Here is a 20,640-nt window from a genome sequence, read left to right as displayed (position 1 = left end):
ATATATTTTTTTTTATCTTCAATATAGCTAAAGATAGTGAAGATATTCAACTTAATCTTAAATGTGTAGCTTCATTCATCGCAAGTTTTCCTGCTTTCAATCCTTACACAGAAAAAATATTTTCAAAATGAAACAAGCATGGACAGATGTAAGAAAGAGATTGGAAGTTGATTCAAGTAAATGTCAGTTCCAAATTCTGAATAAATATGGTGTAAAACACTGTACAGACATTTTTTAAGTGTATTTGAAGGACAAACCTCTCTCTCTTTCTATTGAAGGCTGCTACTATACAGTAGTAAAAAGTACCAAACCTAGTGAAGTGCTGATTACACCTACTTAGATACTGAATTTAGACAGCTTCATAATTCATTAGTGAGTATATTGTTTCATATTGATTTAATGCCAGTATATTGAAATGTTGTTAGTCTTAATGACTTTTTAACTTATTCTGATTTAATATAAATATTTTGTCAGTACTGTTTATCTTTATATCTCGTCAGGAAATATCTTGATACCGAATGAGTTCAAGTGTCCTCTATTTTTTAAAAGACAAAATCTGGTCACCCTACCACAAATGCAAAAGTAACATCAGAGATTCCACACTGAGTGTGGGAAGAAACTGACTAAAGACAGGATATCTATTACATTTACAATGGAAGTCACAATAAATCATAACTATACAAGGTAAAACTTGAAGTTTTATGTTACATTCTGACATTTCGAAATGTTGTGTACGTCCTCTGAATAAAAATTTATACTCTTCCACTTATGTACAGTCATTTTAGATACAACTAATATACTGAGAGTTCCTATGCAGACTGGTCCTACTCCAACCTCTATCCAACATAATCTGTTGTTGGGAGGCAAGAGGTTGTATGCCGACATATGGACAAATCCATGCATGCTATTCTACGCAGACTGGTTCCACTCCACCTTGGTTTCCTCGAGACAGGCACTCCGCACTACCATCATTAAGCTGATGGAACATTACTACCTGGGACTTTCTATACACTAACTAGAACAATCAGATATGACATAGCAGTCATGAACCTTGGTACAAGTTTGTCAGCTTCACAGCACAGTTCCAGAAGTCCAAGAAGAACCTTTGACACATCAAGATAAGGCTCCCATACTGTGAACCCTCGACCAATCAGATCTATGGCAGCTCTACGAAGAGGTGTGTGGGCAGGTAACCGTGGAGTAGGTGGTGCTAATAATAAGTGGGTGAGAGCCAGACCTGTAAAGATAATGTAAAATTTTATTAATCTAGACATGAAAATTATTCTGTGAATATTTCAATTTGAATGTTTAGGTTTGAAAGTGACGAGAAAATATTCACATTTATTTCACCAGGAAAAAACTATGAGATTCCATGATGAAACATATTCCACTGACTTGGGAATTCCTCGAATTAATGTCATTGGTTGAAATCAGATATGAAATAGTAGTAGTGTTAGTTGTCGTATTATGTTGGTGTTGGTCGTGGTGGCATTAGTGGTCATGGTAGCAAAGATGCCAACCTTCCCAGTGGGTTATTAGTACTGCTACCATTCTGGCAAAGTCAGATGTAAAACACATTATATACAGGCCCTAAGTACACGTTATTTGTCACTTCTGCAAGGGGAAAAATGCTCTGTGGTATGTTTTGTATCCAACAGCTGCTTATATACACATTTATTCTTGAAGCAGGCATCAAAATCCACAGTTAATTCCCGATTTACCACGAAAATCGTCTGTAGCTGCATTTAGATTGGCAACAGGCCATGATTGTTTGGCCAAACACCTGCATAGAATTGGAATATATCAGTCCCCCAACTGTCCATTGTGCAACTCAAACCAAGAAATGGATTCAGAACACCTCAAAATCTGTGCTACAGTGGCTGGTCATGATAATATCTTTGAAAAATATTGGAGTGCAAGAGGTCAAATGACTTTATTGTCAAACGCCTGGCATTAGAAAACAACAACAACATTCTTGAAGCATACTTTCCCTTGTAATCTCATCTTGATCTTATAGCTCAGAATGATTCCAGTGTTGATATGTTTAATATACAGAGTCCACCAAAAAAATGTATACACTCTTTGTCACACTGTATCGGGATATTGATATTGTCAATTGATTTGAATTACGAGTATGTTGTAGTGTGGTCTTTCGCTCAAGAGATGTCAGTACTTCCATCACAATAGTGAGAAAATAAAATGGCTTGAACATGCTTGACGTTCAAGCAGCAAAAATGCATTCTGAAGTGGTTTATGAGGTTTGATAATGCTGCTGAAGTGCAGCGTCAGTGGAGGCGGGAGTACAAAACAGAATCCACAACCCACCTAACACATTATTGACAAGTTTGAGGCACATGGAACCATTTGTGATATTCACAATGTTAGATCAGGAAGACCACATACAGCTACAAGTTCTGCTTCATTGGTTCTCGTGTTGGAAAGGTTTGTTACTTCTTCACAGAAGTCTGCTAGGGTAAACATTTTGAACATCTAAAGTAACCATGTTTAGCATGCCTCCTATTCAATATTGCATTGGAAAGTGTCGTTAGGAAGTCTGAAGTCCAAACACGGAGCAACATTTTTTATAAATCCACACAAATATTGGCATTTGCGGACGACATTGTCATTATTGGCAGATCCATGAAATATGTAAAGGAAGTGTTCCTTTCCTTGGAACAGGCTTGGAGAGGAAAACAAAATATATGTTGGCAGATAATGGAAAGATAGTTGACAAGATGGACAGCCTGCAGATATCAGATTATAATTTTGAGAAAGTTGGCAACTTTACATATTTAGGATCAGTGGTCACTAGCGATAATAACATGTCCAAAGAAATCTGTAATAGATTAATGAAAGCAAACAGAGCATATTTTGGCCTGAAATATCATTTTAGTTCGCATGCTCTATCCAGGAAAGTAAAAATGATTCTTTACAAAACATTAGTGAGACCAGTTTTGACATATGCAGCAGAAACGTGGTCAATCTCCAAAAACGATGAAAAAAGACTGGCGATTTTCGAAAGAAAGATTCTGCAAAGGATCTATGGCCCAACATTTGAGGAAAGTCTCTGGAGAAGGCGATGCAACTATGAATTATATAGACTTCTAGGAGTGCCAAATATAATCAATACAGTTAAAACAAGCAGATTGAGGTGGGCAGGACATGTAATATGCATGGACCTAAGTGAACCTTGTAAAAAAATTGTAATAACAAATCCAGGAGGTCAGAGAAGACAAGGTCGACCGCACTTGCGGTGGATTGATGGAGTGGAAGAGGATGCCAGAAAGTTGGGGTGCAAGAATTGGAAGGCTGCTAAACAAGATAGAGACGGATGGCGACAATTACTAAGGGAGGCCAAGGCCCACCAAGGGCTGTAGCGCCAATAATGATGATGATGAAAGTAACCATGTGCTTAACTGAAGACAGCACTACATGTGTGATCGTATTTAAATGTAAAATAAAAACACATAATAAATAATGAATTTAAATACTATTATAGTCACAATCATGCCATGGTATGAAAGAAAAATTACACAACCTCATTAATATGTCACATCAAAGGACGTATATACATCACAAAACATTGTAAAGATGAAGATTACATAATAAATAGTTTTCGTTCCTTAAAGAGTGAATACATTTTTTGGCGGACTCTGTAGACCTGAATCTATTTTTTCTCACAATACTGAAGACTCTTTCTGCAAGAGAATCACTATGAGAAACACTTAATACTACAAATACAACTTTATTTAATGTTTTATACTAACTTTCATTTCTGAGATCTGCAATTTTGGCTCTCTGCATCCATTCTAGATCTATTTATAATGTATTAAGAAAAGGTATCGAATTGGTAAGCTGTAAATTTCTCAAGTCTGTCATGTTCACTTTCATTAATCAAATTTGGAAATCTTGGAATAAAGTACTCAAGATAGGAATATTAAAATTTTTCTGTGTGAAATACTATCTACAACTTTGGCATGGTTAAGAAATTCATTCTCAATTGAAAATTTCTTTACACATTTTTTTTCTCATTTTCGGAAGACATATACTTTTTCCGTGATAATTTTCCCTTTGACCACTTTGCCATAATATTGAGGAGAAGCCGTAATAAGTAAGATAATAGTTGGCACCTTGGCAGCAGCAGTAGTAGTAGTAGAATATTATTCAGATTATGAATATTTTATATACTATCATATAATTATAAAAGAACAAAACAATTCAATATAATTAACAAATTTATTATTAACTACAGGGTGGGGAGTGAGGATTTGAAGGTTTTCATATAGTTGGTGCAACTGAATGATGCAGAAATAGACTCATAGATGTATGCAGTTTAATCATCATGCAAAACTGATTGGATGTTTGCTGTGTGGAAATATTTTGAAACAGAGTCAGTTGTTCAGACACAGACATATGAGTTGCTGTATTGAGGCATGGTAGAGTTCCTTCTAGCAAATGTCAATTTAAAATGGGTTCAGGATTTTAATGAACAAGGAAATGCGGCAAATAGTCCGTCTCCTGTTTGCACATATGTAAACACTACCAAAATGAGTGCCGCAGTACAAAGGAGTCTAATATATTCAGCCAGATGACATACCAGTACATTACAAACGTCATCCAGAACTATATGAAAAATTTTACATGAGAACCTCCATTTCTATCGCTATAAGATCCAAGTGAACTTAAGGAACAAGATAAAGTGTCTTGTGTTAATTTCTGCAGGGAATTCCTGGAAGGCTTGAGGAATAACGCAGCAATACTGGAGGTGTCAATGATGTCAAACGAGATACATTTTCACATATCTGAATTTGTAAACAAACAAAATTTCCGGTAATGGAATGACACAAATTCAATGCAGTTGCACAAACTCTCTCTTCATAGCGAGAGAATACCAGTGTGGTGCGGTGTCTCTGCATTTGGTGTAATCAGTTCTTATTTCAAGGAGAACAAGCTGTCGCTATGGATTCTGCTCACTGTTGCATCATGCCTGATACTATCCTCCATCCAGAATTCCAAAGATTGATGCCTGATGCCAACACATTTGGTTTCAACAGGACGGTGCTACACCATACACTGCAGGGATAAGCAGAAATGTTCTATAAACTATGTGTCCAAGCAGTTTGCTTTCACGGTTCGGAGGCGTTAAATGGCCAGCTCGATTTCTTAACTTAACAGCACCAGACTTATTTCTCTGGGGTTACATCGCGTCAACCAATCTACTGTATCCAGGAACTTAAAAATAACTTTATTTATGAGACTGGACAAATTGATGTAGCTATGTTGCAGCACATTACGTGGAACTGCCATGCACGACTGCAACATTGCATTAATTGTAATGGAAACATCTTACTAATGTGATTTTTAAGAAATGAATATGTCCCAATAAATTGTAGTAAAACCTCTTCGTATTTCTAACAGTGATCTTGTTTATTTATAATCCATAACACTGCAATGAAAATCGTCAAAGCCTCATGATCCAAACTTTATAAACGCAGTTTTGTAATGAGCAGGGTTACATACTTGTTAACCTAGCAAGATTGTTGTTTCCTATGCCGAAGCCTTCAACAACAGAGCTCTTCCGTCTTTGATCTTCACTAGCCCTTCGTCTCGTGCTGCCTTCAGTCACATCTTGTCCAAATTCTGCTCCAATGACACCGAGAAGCACCACTGCAGTTGTTTGTTTACGTTTCAACTCAGCTACACTCCAAGGTTTGCGCACATAGTACTCTATGAATCACAGATAAAAGACAAGGTTGTTATTGTTAGACCTGAAACTACAAGATTACTATGTACTCCAAGAACATTAATTTATCCTACTCTGCGTAAAATATTTAACTATGCCTGATACAAAAAATGGCTACAAACTTTCGAGCACTGCAATTTTACCCAGTCACACGTAGGTATTCTTTTCTGATCAATAAGAATTGTAATGCTATTAACAAGAGAATTTTATTATGGTAGAAAATGAGTAAACTAACTACATACAAGTAGTTAAACAGCACTCTTAAAACGCATTACAAGAAAAATGAAAAAAGATAACTACGAGCTGCATATATTTTGTTATTTGAATAACTAATAAATAACATCAATATATTGTACTAGATCAGTCAAGAAATGAGAGACAAATGTATGTTACATCTTCATTATCATTAAATAGCCAATTGTCTCTCTAGTTACTGTCTCTTTAATTACTGAATGCCTCGTGTACAATTACATAATTCGAAAAAGGGGGGAAAAAATCAAATATATAACCCAGGACGGAGGATCAAAATGATGCAATACATTGTTGTTAATATAAATACAGTTTGACGAAAAATGCATGGTCTAGACCAGTGGTTCCCAAAGTGGAGGTCGTGACCCCCCGTGAGTTCGTGTTAAGAGCTGAGGAGGGTCGCAAGATGATTTACAAAATAAAACAAGAAACGTCTTATTAACATATATTTATGTTGCATTTAGAAACATAAACAATGTTACACATAAAAACAAAAAACAAGTTTCAACACCTGTAATACTAGGAAAGGTGTTTTGTGAAACAGTGCATCACTGGCAGTTGTGTGGAATTTTGCTGAGAGAGAACTGTGATGAATTATATCGTCAGCTTAGAGTGTAAACCTGCTAACCGCCAAAGAGAAAATTTTACAAGGGAAGCAAAAAAGTAAGTTTAAATTAATTCTGAAACTTTAGGACGAAATCCAAAATACAGGTGACATTTGTACCTGTACTTCGGATTTGGTCCTAAAGTTTCAGAGTTAATTTAAACTCAGTTTTTTGCTTCCCTTGTAAAATTTTATTTTTGACGGTTAGCAGATTTACACTCTAATCTGACGATATGTTATTATGTGCAGGGGATTTCATTCAGCATATTGGTTCGAATCTAATAAATGTTTTTTTTTATGTATCGAAGCTTTATAATCACCCTGTATGATAAAAGAAGTTAATTATTGTGAATTTAAAATATGTATCATCTTCATGGAACAGATTTTTATGATAATTTTATCTTTTAAGGTGACAGAAATAATTTTAAAATTGTTTTCATTGAATGTGATCAATGAAAATAGATAACTGAAACTAAACTGTGTGTATTGTACATAGTTAATAAAGAATTGCGTATTCAGCTTGTACATCTCTACTCGTTTATGACTGCTAAATTCGCAAAATTGACTGATTTCACATAATTATAAAGTCGCACAGTAAAATTATACAATTTAACTAAACTTAGGTTACTTTACTTTCATAAAATTATACAATTGATTGATTATTGGACGAAAATCTTAAGATTAATAAGTAAGTAATTTTTTCTTTATCTTGTTTAACCTCCTTTCTGGGTCTTACAAGCCAGTGCCCATAGGGGAGGGATAGTTCTTTTGGATCATACACGAGACGAGATGGGAGATGAACTTCCCTGGTGAGGGATCAGCTCGATGCAGGGATCACCTCCTAAAGACATTATTAACACATAAGTAGACAATGAACAGAACATTCGGGGTAATGGAAAGTAAATTCCAATACGGCATTTGTATTTGTGAGTGGAGAAAACATAAGCAAATTATAAGGTAATGAAATCGAAAAATCCGTAAATATTATTAGGTAAGTGACTGTTACATCTCTAATTACCCTCAGTTCCCTCCTCCTCTTCATCATCCTCGTCTTCATGCTGTAGCTGCTCTGGTTGTTGACCAGGGGCTGCACCACTGTTAGTCTGCATTCCTACAAACATACGAGTATGAAATTCAAACTATAAATCACTGTGAGTGTAACTGCAGGCTCACATAACTTGCTACGTCCCCTGACTGACCTGGTGACGGTGTTTGCTGAGGGGTATTTCCTTGCTGCACTGATGGGACAGTCAAAGTTTGTGATGACGTCTGTGGTGTACCAGGAGTGAATCCCAAGGTGTCTGTAGAACTGTAGGATGGCAGGAACTGAGCCCAGCTGTCAACTAGAGCTTTACGACCCTTAGGACCCAAGCGACCAAGTTCTGCTAGTAATAGTGCCTGTGCTGCTTCACGAACCTAATGATAATGCATAAGTCTTACAGCCCACTGAAGTTTGATACAAACGAACCTAGGGATACAATTAAGTTTGATATTCAAGCAGCAGTTCATAATTTGACCACAAGGAATTGTACTTCTAGATATAAAATAATAAATAATAAACAGAGTCAGGTTTTAGTATAAACTAAAAGTTAATATTTCCCGGGTGCTCATGTAAAGGGGGTTAAGTCAAATTGCAAGGTATGTAAACTTCTCTCCTTTGGTACTGAACAAAACCCCTTTGTCACAAATTATGGAGCACTGTAACTGCATCATAGATGGAAGAATGACTTAACCCATTTAACACAATCGAAAAGTAATTGTGGATAGTTCAAATCTATACTTATTCCAGTTTAGCCAAATCAACCTAACACCCTTTACACGAGCACCCGCGATTTTTACTCGGTATAGTTTATAAACATACAAACTATGACCCTACCCCTTCCTGATGTCATTCTTGTCACTCAATATTTCACTTTGATACCATTAGCGGTCGTAACATTCTTAACAGCCATTTAGAAGTCAACACATGGTTTACAAAATACATTCTCCAGTCCTTGTGACTCAGCACTCTATTGTTAGATTTTGAAGTCTTGTAAATCAGACATAAAAATCCACAGTTACTCTAGTATAGTTGATGAAGTTAAATGTATGGCATATAAATTCAGGCTCCAATAATCGATGGATTCGCTAGATCTTTGTATGAAAGAAGGTTAGTCTTCTGTCACAATATTACATTGCGCTCAATAGGAATTGTAATGCTATTAACATGAGAATTTTATTATGGTAGACAATGAGTAAACTAACTACATACAAGTAGTTAAACAATGGTCTTAAAACTGAATACAAGAAAAAAAAAAAGATAACTATGAGCTGCATATATTTTGTTATTTGAAGAACTAATAAATACAGTAAAACCTCGATAAGACACGCCCACTTATTACACTATCCCGTGTAATATGCTTTTTTTGTCCGGACCCTGAACATTTCATATATAACACTTTTATAAAATACCCCATTTGTTGCACTCAAGTCCTGCATAACATGCTGTTTTTTGTGGAATATTTTCGATGTAATTTTCAGCAATGTACTGTAACAGCAATGAAACATTTTGGCCATTGAACTTACTGGTGCCATTAACCTGAAAAGTATTGGTATTCGACCCTTTACCTGTGCATTTAAACCTTCATACTATACAGTACCCCACCCTCTTGTTACGCTCTCTTATTAGACCCTTTACCTGCGCACTTAAAGCTTACATACAGTTCTCTGAAAGTGCTGCATTGCTGAGTTTAGTTTAATAAAAAATGCATGCGTGTGTGTGAGTTACATATTAATTTTTCGTAAAATGGCTCATACTGAGAGAACATTGAGTCATTATTTGTAGAATTAAAAGAGGAATCGTTTTCAAGTTGGACATATGAAATAGAATGTGCTTACAAAGGTAGGAGATTGACACCACATTTACATATTAAAATAGCGGATGGAGGAAGAGAAAATAGAAATTTTCAATTTTCACTGTATAAGAAATAAGAGAAATAAGTTATATTGTTTTACCTATATTCTGTTTGGGAATAAAAATGGTCACATCTTCTTGTGGGGTCTGTGTCACAAAAAATTTTGATAGAAAAGCTGATAAACATCTGTTCTATAAAAAGACACAAGGTAAGCAGATTTTTTCAGCCTACCCAGTATTTACACCTTAGCTTCGCCACTGTGTAATTTTAACCTTCCATATTGTGTTATTTTATGCATAAAATTCGGGATACTTTTTATTGCTATTTTTCTGAAATTTTTTTAAATGTTGTGAAATCATATTATTGTTATTGCAAGATAGAATTTTTAAAGCAAAAATTGATATAAATGCATGTTATCAATAGGGTGACCAGACGTATAGATTTAACCCAGACATTTCTTTTTATTAGCTTTGTCCAGGTGCCCGGATGCCCTTTTGTAAGAATTTCAAAGAAATTTCACTTTAATGCAGAATGTGCTTGCAAAAATGATTAGGCCTATTTGCGTCTATGTGGTGAACATCGTAATAGTTTGGGATTTTTCTTTCGTGCATGTTGGATACTCTGTTAAATGCCTCTAGTGTACAGTGTTGCCTACTGTGCTGGAATTACACTTCACATAGCCATATTTTGAACGAAGTCTTGTCCTTAGTTATATTTCTTCTTGATAGCAATGCAATTTAACTAGCATTGCTAGTTATTAGAATAAATTTTAATTAATGTTAATCCAGTTCCGCCATTCAAAGAGTGCCCCCTTGGCGTTATTCTCATGTTGTTTACGGTTTAAATTTTTCTCGTTTTTCCTGTCCCTGTGTTATTTTAGTGAACTTCAGCATTACTCTTTTTATCAATCTCTCTTTATTTTTATGTGATATTAGTATTCAAAATATGTATAAATGCTTACTCTGTATAACAGTCGATAATACACTAAAAATATGAATTTCTTCCCATCACAATGAATGTCACTTACCTCCAAGCATTGATGCTGCCATCTACGAGCCATCATCTCAACCTGAGGTCTCTTGAAGTTCTTGGAGCCAGCCTGTACCACTTTATCTGGCAAAAGCACGCAATGTAGAGTGGCCAACAGGCTCCATCCTTGTTTGATTTGAGCTTGCTGAGCAGTGAAAAGATCTTCATTTTCTTCCTCAGCTTTCGTCCCCCAGTTCAAAACTGTACGCGTACTCTGCCTAAAGAAATAAAAATTCTTTAGTAACTATTGAATTTGATTACTGTTAATATGAACATTTCATACAATGTCTACATCAAACTCTCCAGTTTTTATCTCTCATAATATATTTATAAGGATTAAAAAGAAACAACTTTAGAATTATTACTCAAATCAATTAATAACCTACTTATACAGAGTGAATCAAACCTAAGTTACTGACATTCTTTGCTTTGGCTTTTGGTTTTCGAAGGACCAGACCACAGATAGGCCCTCTGCACTTAGACTTGCACTGATTCTTTGTGCGTCCTATATATGCAATGACCATCCAAATCCAACAGGTCGCCAAGGTGGCATCCTTGAATCCGATGCTGATAAGTGCGCCATTCTGCCTCAGCTTTGCCAGAGCTAGGTTTCATCCCCAGCTGAGCTCTTAATAAGGAGCAAGACTTGGGCCCCAAAAGCCCTTCATATATCAGCATTGGACACCCGTATTACCCCAAGACTTCACCTCAACCTATTTTTAACTATTGCAGATTACAGATGAAATAAAGGGGAGGTGAAGAGTTGGTAAAATAAAAGAGGGAACAGGAGTACAGGAGTACACATCTGTCTAGCTAAATGAATTTTAATTATATTGTTATATGTTTTTAATACTGTTGGATTTTAACATAATATACACTTTAATGATTCAAAATAAAAACACTCTTACTTTTTATGACTAATGAATACAAATATATGTTTACTATAGTACTTGTGTCATTCCAAAATAAAACATAAGTTGATGGTACATATTTTTAGCGTTTTTTTCATTCATTGTGCATATTTAGTCATTTGACAGTGCATGAACGCATGCATATTTTATGATCTAATAATGCATGAAAATCCTGTCTCTATTTTTATTTTTTTATTTTAGTAGGTTTTTTGCGACGCTTTATAAACATCTTAAGTTATTTAGCGTCTGAATGAGATGAAGGTGATAATGTCGGTGAAATGAGTCCAGGGTCCAGCACCAATAGTTACCCAGCATTTGCTCGTAATGGGTTGAGGGAAAACCCCAGGAAAAATCTCAACCAGGTAACTTGCCCCAACCGGGAATCGAATCCGGGCCACCTGGTTTCGTGGCCAGACACGCTAAAGTGGTCAGAGCTTCTGGCTATAGTTCATGAGGTCCCGGGTTCGATTCCCGGATAGAGCACAGGAATTTTTCCTTAAAGGGGATTATTCCTGTGTTCGTCCATGGTCTGGAATTTAGGTTAAGTTTAGATTTAAGACCTCTCCTGGCACCACATTATCATAATCATCCTATCATATCATCGGGGTAATGTAACTCCACCTTCCAGGCGCCCCAACCTCAGAAGTGGGTTACAATTAAGCCACGGCCAGGAGAGAAGACCAGAAATGTCGAAAAGACAACCTGGTGGCATTGGATAAAAAAAAAAAAAAATTGACACATACAGCAATAACATTATAATGAAATTATAAGGTCTGTAATGCTCGTATGAAAATAATTGAAGTTTTCTCGAATAAGGTCGGGAAGTAAGAATAATGTTCATACCTATGAAGTTTACGGTTTCGCTCCTGTTCAGGAACAAATGTTGCATTGTTCATGGACATGAGGGTATTTGCCATTGCAATGATTGCCAGCAAATGATTGCTGGTCAGAGTGGTGCTGAGCTCCCAATGAGTCCGAGCAGTGAACAGTCTTGTGAGTCGCTCCAAGCGCACCAGTTCCACAGGCAGATCTGCTTCTAGCGAGTTGGCATTTCCAGAAGAGGCAACTGGCTTATCAGCATCCAATTCGTCAGCACTTTTTGCTTGCCAGGTTGGCAGTAACAAACTCATGTAACCTTAACGAAGTTAAACAATTATTAATTATTATAGATATATTAATTTGTCCTACAGAATGTATCTATAATATTGACACTTTAATATTTTAGGAGAAAAATTCGCTCCGGCACCGGTGATCGAACCCGGGTCCTTGGTTCTACGTACCAAGCCCTCTGACCACTGAGCTATGCTGAATTCAATCCACAGCACCGGATCGAACTTTCCTCCTTCAATGTTTCCTTTGTGGCCTGACTCCAAGTTAGGCATATATATGTTGACGTGTATCCAATGTTGTTGTTGTTGTTGTCTAGTGCCTTGCATCTGGCAATGAAGCCATTAGCAGTCGTGCTTTCCAATACTTTTGAACTGTACGTGTATCCAATGTCAACTGCCATTATACTAGGAGCACACTCAGCTGAGTGACTTGTTGGCCGGGAATCCGCAGTTATTATGCACTGCTAGCTGAGAGAATATTATAATTGGAATAAACAAATGAAGAAACATTAATATCAATATAAACTTAAAACAAATTATGAATGCATACTTTACAAGTCTCTACATATTACGATGAATGACTGTAAACATTTTAAGTATATCCAATGAAAAATTTCTTCTTCTTTCTGATAACATACATGTTTTTCTTTCCTAATGATGTGCTGGCTACCAAATTCTTCTATTAGAGCACTGATCTCTAAGCACCCAGCTTTGTTTTGTTTTCGCATGTTCACTGAACAGCAGACCTGAACTGTCTAATAGGATCAGGTGCCACTCCATATATATCTACACTGTTACGGGTCACTTGGAGGCTTTAGGTAACCAAACGCAGGACTCTACTCATATGTAACAATGTTTCTCCAACAAAGTGGTCATCCTCTTAACAATCTTAATAAGGAGCTCTTCTTCGCCAGCTTATTGCTGGGGTGGTAGAATTTTGACGAAATTCGCAATGACATTTAGAAATAATTCTGTAATACTTAATTTCATCTTTAAGAGAGTTTTCCCATTGATACCAACTTCGGCTCTTTTGTCAGATTATTCTACGGTGTGAGAGAAAAAAGAAAAAAAAAAAGAAGAAGAAAAGAAAAAACCGGTCTGCCAGTTCTGCAGTGAATCACCATTGTGAGTTTTTGATTTCAAATAAAGACTTTAAAATTTTTTTTTACCAACATTTGCATAATTTCTGGTGGAAAAACTGACTTGTAGATTTTGAATATGAACAAACTAAGTTCCTAAATTTAGAATAAATTGCTGCCAGAGAAGAGAAACTGACAACTGGGATGTTCAAAATCATTTTTCAGTGTCAGGGATGTGAAAATCTGTAAATCGAATTTTTTGTACCATCACAATATTTTCTCTTCAAAGTTCGTATAATGACGAAGTAAAAATGTTTCAAAGGTTCAACATACTTTCGTCATAAAGTAAAGAGGAAACTACTCTGTTAATTAGCTACTATGTGAAAATAAGAATCTCCGTTAATAAAGGTTACATTTTCATTTCATAATGCAAACAAATCAAACTTTTATGTTATGTACTTCGGAGATACACAGAGAGGTTTCTTCTTTTATTAACAAAGACCTATGATGAAGCAAAATCAGAACCTTTGGGTAATCAAAAGAAAATAACAATAATGGTCCAAATAAAATCCCTTTCTAATACAGTAATAGGTTAACATTATTTTTCTCCTTTATAATGCCATTTCCTTTCACAAATGAGGTGCAAATAACAACGAATTATGTTTCAATTCTAAAATATTACTTACCAATAGTACTGTATTGCCTCGTCAACTAATTCTTTAGCATGCTACACAAATTCATTGTTATGATGCATATTTTAATAACAGTAATAATAATAATAATAATAATAATAATAATAATAATAATAATAATAATAATAATAATAATAATAATAATAATAATAATAATAACAACAACAACAACAATAATACTATTTTAATGTTTCTGCAGAAATGTATAAAAGTTAAATTGTAATTACTTACCTCCTTTGGATAGAACGCCAAATGACACTGGTACCATTGGACGAAGTAAACCTAATTTACCCTCACAGACTCTATCTAAATCAGGATCCATGCCCCATGCATGAAGGAGTGATAATAGAAGTTGAGCAATCTCCATTGTCACATTCGTCTCCAATCCACGCACCTTCCGTCCACCTTGATCACCTGATTCATTTCCTACAAAAGACAAGATTCCATTACTATAGTTTACATGCAGTGTTGCCGATTTAATTTGTTATTTGATAATTTAGGGACAGACAGAAATATTCGCGGGTCGGAAGAAGTGTAGTGTTGCTAGCTGAGTAAACACCACAGAGCTGGTTTCTGGTGCAGCTCTGTGTTGTTATACTCTGTAAATCCGCGAATATTTTTGTCCCTTTATAAATTATTGAGTGACTAGTTAAACCAGTAGCATTGTAAATGAAGTACGAGCATATGAATGAAATAAAAAAATATATATTTGAACATTACAATGTATAATTACACTGTAGTGTTTTATAAATAAAAATAAAAATGTCTGCATATTTTATCCACTAGTGCAAACAATTAAACGAGAAAGAGTGAGATTATTGTTTTGTATTTTATTGTACTTGGGAAGGGGCACTACAACTCAGCATTGCGACCTAGATCTATTATGCTTATTGTCGAGCAAGGTGTATTCCCAACCTACACTAGCTGATGCAGTACACTAATGTTCACTGTGTACTCAGGTTTCGAGCAGGAACCCTAGACCAGCCCCATTCTGTGCATCTCGAGCTAGCATTTCGGGAATGCTATAGAATGGAGATCGAATGAAATGATGTTGATGCCTAATATGGAAAAATGGGAGAACTTTGAGAAACAACCCCGACTAGTATAACAATGTCTACCACAACCAGTAATGACAAGGACTCGAACTCGGAACACTTACATGACAGGCCAAATGTCTGACTACTCTGCCACCACTGGGGGTAGGAGTGAGATTATAATTAGCTTAATTGAAAATTAAGAACATTCACTGTGAGATATTCTATAAAGCAACATAAATGTAGAAACTACCGAAGAAAAGACTGTTTGGAAACAGACTGTAATCAAGATGAAGAATCAAGATGAGACTATAACTTTGTTCGTGTTACATCTTGAGTATATCATATGGAAATATTACTACTTAATTTTAAAAACGTACTGAAAATCGCAAGAAAAAATCTAGTTCATTATGAATACTTCAATAGTCACTGTCCACTAAATTAAGCATAAACAATTTATTTATTTTTAATAATTTCTAAGAAGTAAAGATCATTCAAATTTTGAGGGGTATTATATTTTAAATATAAGCAAAATAATTTTTAAAATCTGTTTGTTGATTAATGTGCTGCATTTGACACTGAAGCCATTAGCAATTTTGTTCTCCAGTATATGTTGAAAATCTTAAGTATTGTTAACATTCAGTCATATAATGACTAACTGGACTGAACTGATTGGGCACAAGAAATTTGCTTGATAAAATGTTCAAACTGATTCCTAATGCAGTAATATTTATTGTATTGTATTGTATTGTATTGTATTTATTAACATTCCATGGTATTCATACATGCTTACAGCTAGAATATGGAACAAGTCAAAAAACTTAAAACTATTATAAAATCTTAATTTATAGTCACAGTCTAGATAAAATATATATAGACGAGATTTACAATACAGTCTACTAGTACAACACAAAGTTTTAGTATAAATTTCATGAAGTGTTATTGAATGTCATGAATTCACCTATAGAATAGAAGGCGTTGAGAAATTAGGTCCTTCTTTAATTTGGCCCTAAATAATTTTATGTTTTGAGTTTCATTTTTTATATCGATAGGGAGGCTATTAAAAATTTTTACTGCCATATAACGCACTCCTTTTTGACAGCACGATAGACTTGCCAATGGAGTATGAAAGTCATTTTTTTGACGTGTATTTATGCTATGAACTGTTGAATTAGTTACAAAGTTTTCACAATTACATACGAGGAAGATTATTAATGAAAAGATATACTGACAAGCCATGGGCATTATTTGTAGTTTTTTTAAAATAGCCATACACGATTCCCTAGATTTGGCAGCTACTATTATTCTAATTACTCTTTTTTGTAACAGAAATATATTGTTACTATCTGTGGAATTTCCCCAGAATATTATTCCAAAACTCATTACCGAGTGGAAGTATGCAAAGTATATTGTTTTCAAGGTATTGATATTTACTATCTTTTGCATAGATCTAATAGCAAAAGAAGCTGAATTTAGTTTGGGGGTAATTTCTTTAATATGATTTTTCCAATTTAACACATTATCGATTTTTAAGCCAAGAAATTTGGTTGTTGTTGTTTCTAATAGGGATCTATTATTAATTATTGCGCTAGAAATTTGCGAGGTTGAATTTGGACAGGATTTAAATTGAATTATGTTAGTTTTGTTACAATTTAATACTAATTTATTGACTGAGAACCAGTCACATATTTTGAAGAGAATTTCCTCTGTTGAAGATTGGAATGTGTTGGAGTTATTGGCTGTAATTACTATACTTGAGAGAATATGGAAATGGATAGAGAAGTCATAAATGAAATCCAGAAATGATAGTTAGTTTGGTATGGGTCTGATGTAAGGATGGACAAATCAAGATAACCACCAGCCCAGACACAGTTGGAGAGACGATGTATTCAAGAATAAAACTGCTTGGACAGAGTGAAATGGGCATTGGGGACGGAGAAGCAATGACAGTTGTAGAAATCCTAAATGTAACATAAAGTTCATTAGTATCTTCATGAATGACAAAGTATAAATAATGAAGTTGTAGGTACATTTCTTAAATAAGAAACAATAAAAAAGAATTATATAGCAGTAACATAAATCTTTGGTATTCTAATCATAGCAAAAGTTTATTTATGTGCCTCACATACATCAAGAGCTGTCTACACTATTAATGCACTCGTCATTGTGGAATAACCTGTTCTATATTTTAAAACTGAATGACCTGGAATAAAATTACACATACAGAAAATTAATAATCAACAGTATAGTGTAATCTCTACATTAAAGAAAGGATACACGACTTGGCTCACTGTTGCTCCATATGCGACAGAGAAAAAAAAAACTTGTTCTGTTTACTATGTGTAATTCTAGACGGACAAAAAAGATAAACAGGATCGAATGTAACGGTAGAAAGGTCTTGTTTTCTTTCTATTTCTGATCAAAAATAAACGTAACTGCAAACATAAAAAAGTGATCTCGAATAAATTATTCTTCAAGACTGCCAACAGTTACCGGTATACATACAAATTGTCATATTAATAAAAAAAGCTACTTGTAACAACAGTAACTGAAAACAGTCTGAGAGTATTTTCAGAACAGACACCCTTCAAAATGCCGTGGTGTTTTTTACAATGCTTATGATTTATTTTCATTGTGAAATAATGAGAAGAATATTACGTACATTATCTAACCAGAAGATGAATAGTTTTTCTAATGAAATGTAATACATTCAAACTCCAAAAGAAGAAAATATAATAAAGAGATGAAGAAAAATGTAAAGCAGACAAAAAAGAGAGAGAAAAGAATGAAGGAAGAAAGTAAAAATAAAAAAGTATGGTGCCCTTACAAAAATTATTCAGGTATGTAACAACAGGAAAAGTCAATTTTTAAGGCGAAGAAAAATGGAAGGCAGAAAAAAAAAAAAAAGAGAGAGACGGAAAAGAATGAAGGAAGAAAGTAAAGACGAAAAAAAAAAAATCTTTATAGAAATTAATCAGGTATATAACAATAGAAAAGGCAATTTCTTTAAGGCGAAGAAAATAAAGCAACATTTAATTTCACAATTCAGTAATATTAATAGTTTCTTTTTGCGTGGAACTAAATATACATATATGGTACAACCCTATTTTATTGTGTGACAGAGTTTAAATAAAACATAAAAATAAAAACAAATGTATTTAAAATTAATAAGCAATGTAACAATATAATGCATGCCAAACATAAAATTCGAATATCTGAAACATAAACAAAACCCTGGACTTATGCTTGGTAAAGAAAGAGAAAGAATAGACATTAAAATTCATCGTTAATACACCAAAATGGGTTATCTATTTATCACATAAAAGAAGAATGTGCCTGAGCTTGCATTCCAGAACAAAGGTCACAAACACTGAGGGGATATTTCTACAACCTGTCACATGAAGATACATTGTCCTATCTTATGTAATAACAGAGTTGTGTGTGATATCCCGCTTGAAACTTGTACCGGTGACCACAGCCTTCCCCGAGGGCAAGGCTGGGCTGTACAACTAGAACATCACTCCCTCCCTACTTTCCCACTTCGCCTTGCCCTTGAATGGTCAGTCCAGATCTTGAACTTGTCTACCCAAGGTTAAATCCAAGACAATGTCAAAGTCACCAGTGGTGGGGATGCTCTCTCATATCATCACTCTTAGATTAACCACTTGCATATGCTAAACACGTATTTTGGTTACCAAGGCCATTTGCAGATATTACAGTCAAATGTCAGGTGGAATGTTACCTGAAACGTTAGACAAATTGGGCATCAAGCCAAAAAAGAATGAGAGAAAGAAACTAAAATCCTTCAGTCATATTTAACGGCACTCTCTTCCAAAATTAAAGAGAGTGCTTAAAATGTTTACTAAAAAGTCAACTTACTAAAATTAGTGGAAGAATTATAAAATCAGGAATTATGCTATGCTATAAAAACTCAATGAGTGCACTCACACATATACATTACATGACATACATGTTATACAGGTTGAACCGTAAGTAATGTTATTAAATTCAGGAGGTTATTCTTTGAGATATTTCATACAAAAAAGTTCAATACAAGTTTGCTCGTTTTTGCTTCCTTTTCGATAAAAACATTGTTTTATATTAAACATTTCATGGAATGTTTTGGGAAAACCATTGATTTAATTTTCAATATGCTCAGTCAATTTAAGAGAGCAGTGTACTATGACAATAAATGATTGAAAGAATTTTAATTTTATCCTTCAAATGTGCAGAAATTGTAAAATTCAATAATCTGAAAATTACAGTAACACTAAGAAACACGATTTTTACCTCTGGAAAACTAATATTGTAGCTGTTTTTTTTTTTGTCAATTTTTATATGTAGAAATGGAATATGTTCTTTAAATAAACGTATCAGGTCTCAGTTTTTATTTATATTCAGTTCCTGACTATATTAAAATTAATATCAAGTACAATATATAATAAGCCTTTATTATTATATTCTGCAGAATGAACATTACATCTTTATACGCAGTCTAAACATAATTCTTACACTTTATAATGCTTGAACTTGGTGAACTGTCTAACAATGAGGGAGCAGCCCTGGGTTCAAATTCTGGTTGGAACAAGTTACCTAGCTGAGGTTTTTTTCCGGGGGTTTCCCTCAACCCATTAAAATCAAATGTTGGGTAACTTTCGGCACTGGACCTTGGACTCATTCAGATGCTAGATAATCACAGCAGTTGATAAAGCGATGTAAAATAACCAATAATAAATAACTCGGTGAAAGTTTATTACCGGATGTCTCTTGTGTAGGATGGGAGTGCCAGAGCAGAAGAACTAAATTGTTTAGCATTGAAAATGAGTGTTATCTTAAAATATAAATATAGCCTATTAATAATCATGTTATTGCTTCCTTTAAAATTGTTCAGGATGGAACTTTCGTTTCGAGATTTGGTTTGATGAATTAGTCTAGTGCTGTTGTTCTTTGAAGCAAAATAGTAGTGTCTTATTGTTAGTCGGTGCCAGCAGTGATTTTATTTGTGCTCAATATGAATAAAAGTAACAGAAATCAGTATTATAATCATCCAGATAATTTTTGTTATATCCGTGGAAAGTTCACATCAAAATCCCAAAGGAAAAGATTTCATAAAATTACTGAAACAGCTTACTTTCACTACTTTATTTGAAGATAAAAAGTGGGCTCCGAAACACATAACATTAAACACTGGGAAACTATACAGGAATTCAATTCTAGTCAATGCAATGTGAATCATAACTCACTTGTGAAACCCCACAAACGTTCTCCTGTCCCCTCTGCATATAAAATTGGGATT

The 20,640-nt window shown here is 34.5% G+C and overlaps 1 protein-coding gene across 8 annotated transcripts in view; it reads right to left on the bottom strand.

Annotated features, from left to right (window-relative positions):
* Rbcn-3B (WD repeat-containing protein Rbcn-3B) overlaps nucleotides 1-20,640 on the bottom strand; it is a 117,915-nt gene that overhangs the window by 15,478 nt on the left and 81,797 nt on the right. For all 8 annotated transcript variants that reach the window (XM_069831838.1, XM_069831852.1, XM_069831876.1 and 5 more), the window contains 7 exons: nucleotides 14,542-14,736; nucleotides 12,274-12,565; nucleotides 10,518-10,737; nucleotides 7,796-8,012; nucleotides 7,615-7,707; nucleotides 5,521-5,727; nucleotides 1,051-1,237 (listed from right to left, as the gene is read on the bottom strand). In XM_069831838.1, the coding sequence (XP_069687939.1) occupies nucleotides 1,051-1,237; nucleotides 5,521-5,727; nucleotides 7,615-7,707; nucleotides 7,796-8,012; nucleotides 10,518-10,737; nucleotides 12,274-12,565; nucleotides 14,542-14,736 (1,411 nt within the window). The remainder of the gene's footprint in view (nucleotides 1-1,050; nucleotides 1,238-5,520; nucleotides 5,728-7,614; nucleotides 7,708-7,795; nucleotides 8,013-10,517; nucleotides 10,738-12,273; nucleotides 12,566-14,541; nucleotides 14,737-20,640) is intronic.

The sequence above is a fragment of the Periplaneta americana genome, chromosome 1 (genome assembly GCF_040183065.1).
Source record: "Periplaneta americana isolate PAMFEO1 chromosome 1, P.americana_PAMFEO1_priV1, whole genome shotgun sequence".
Classification (NCBI taxonomy): domain Eukaryota; kingdom Metazoa; phylum Arthropoda; class Insecta; order Blattodea; family Blattidae; genus Periplaneta; species Periplaneta americana.
This window is presented reverse-complemented; position numbering and strand designations above follow the sequence as displayed.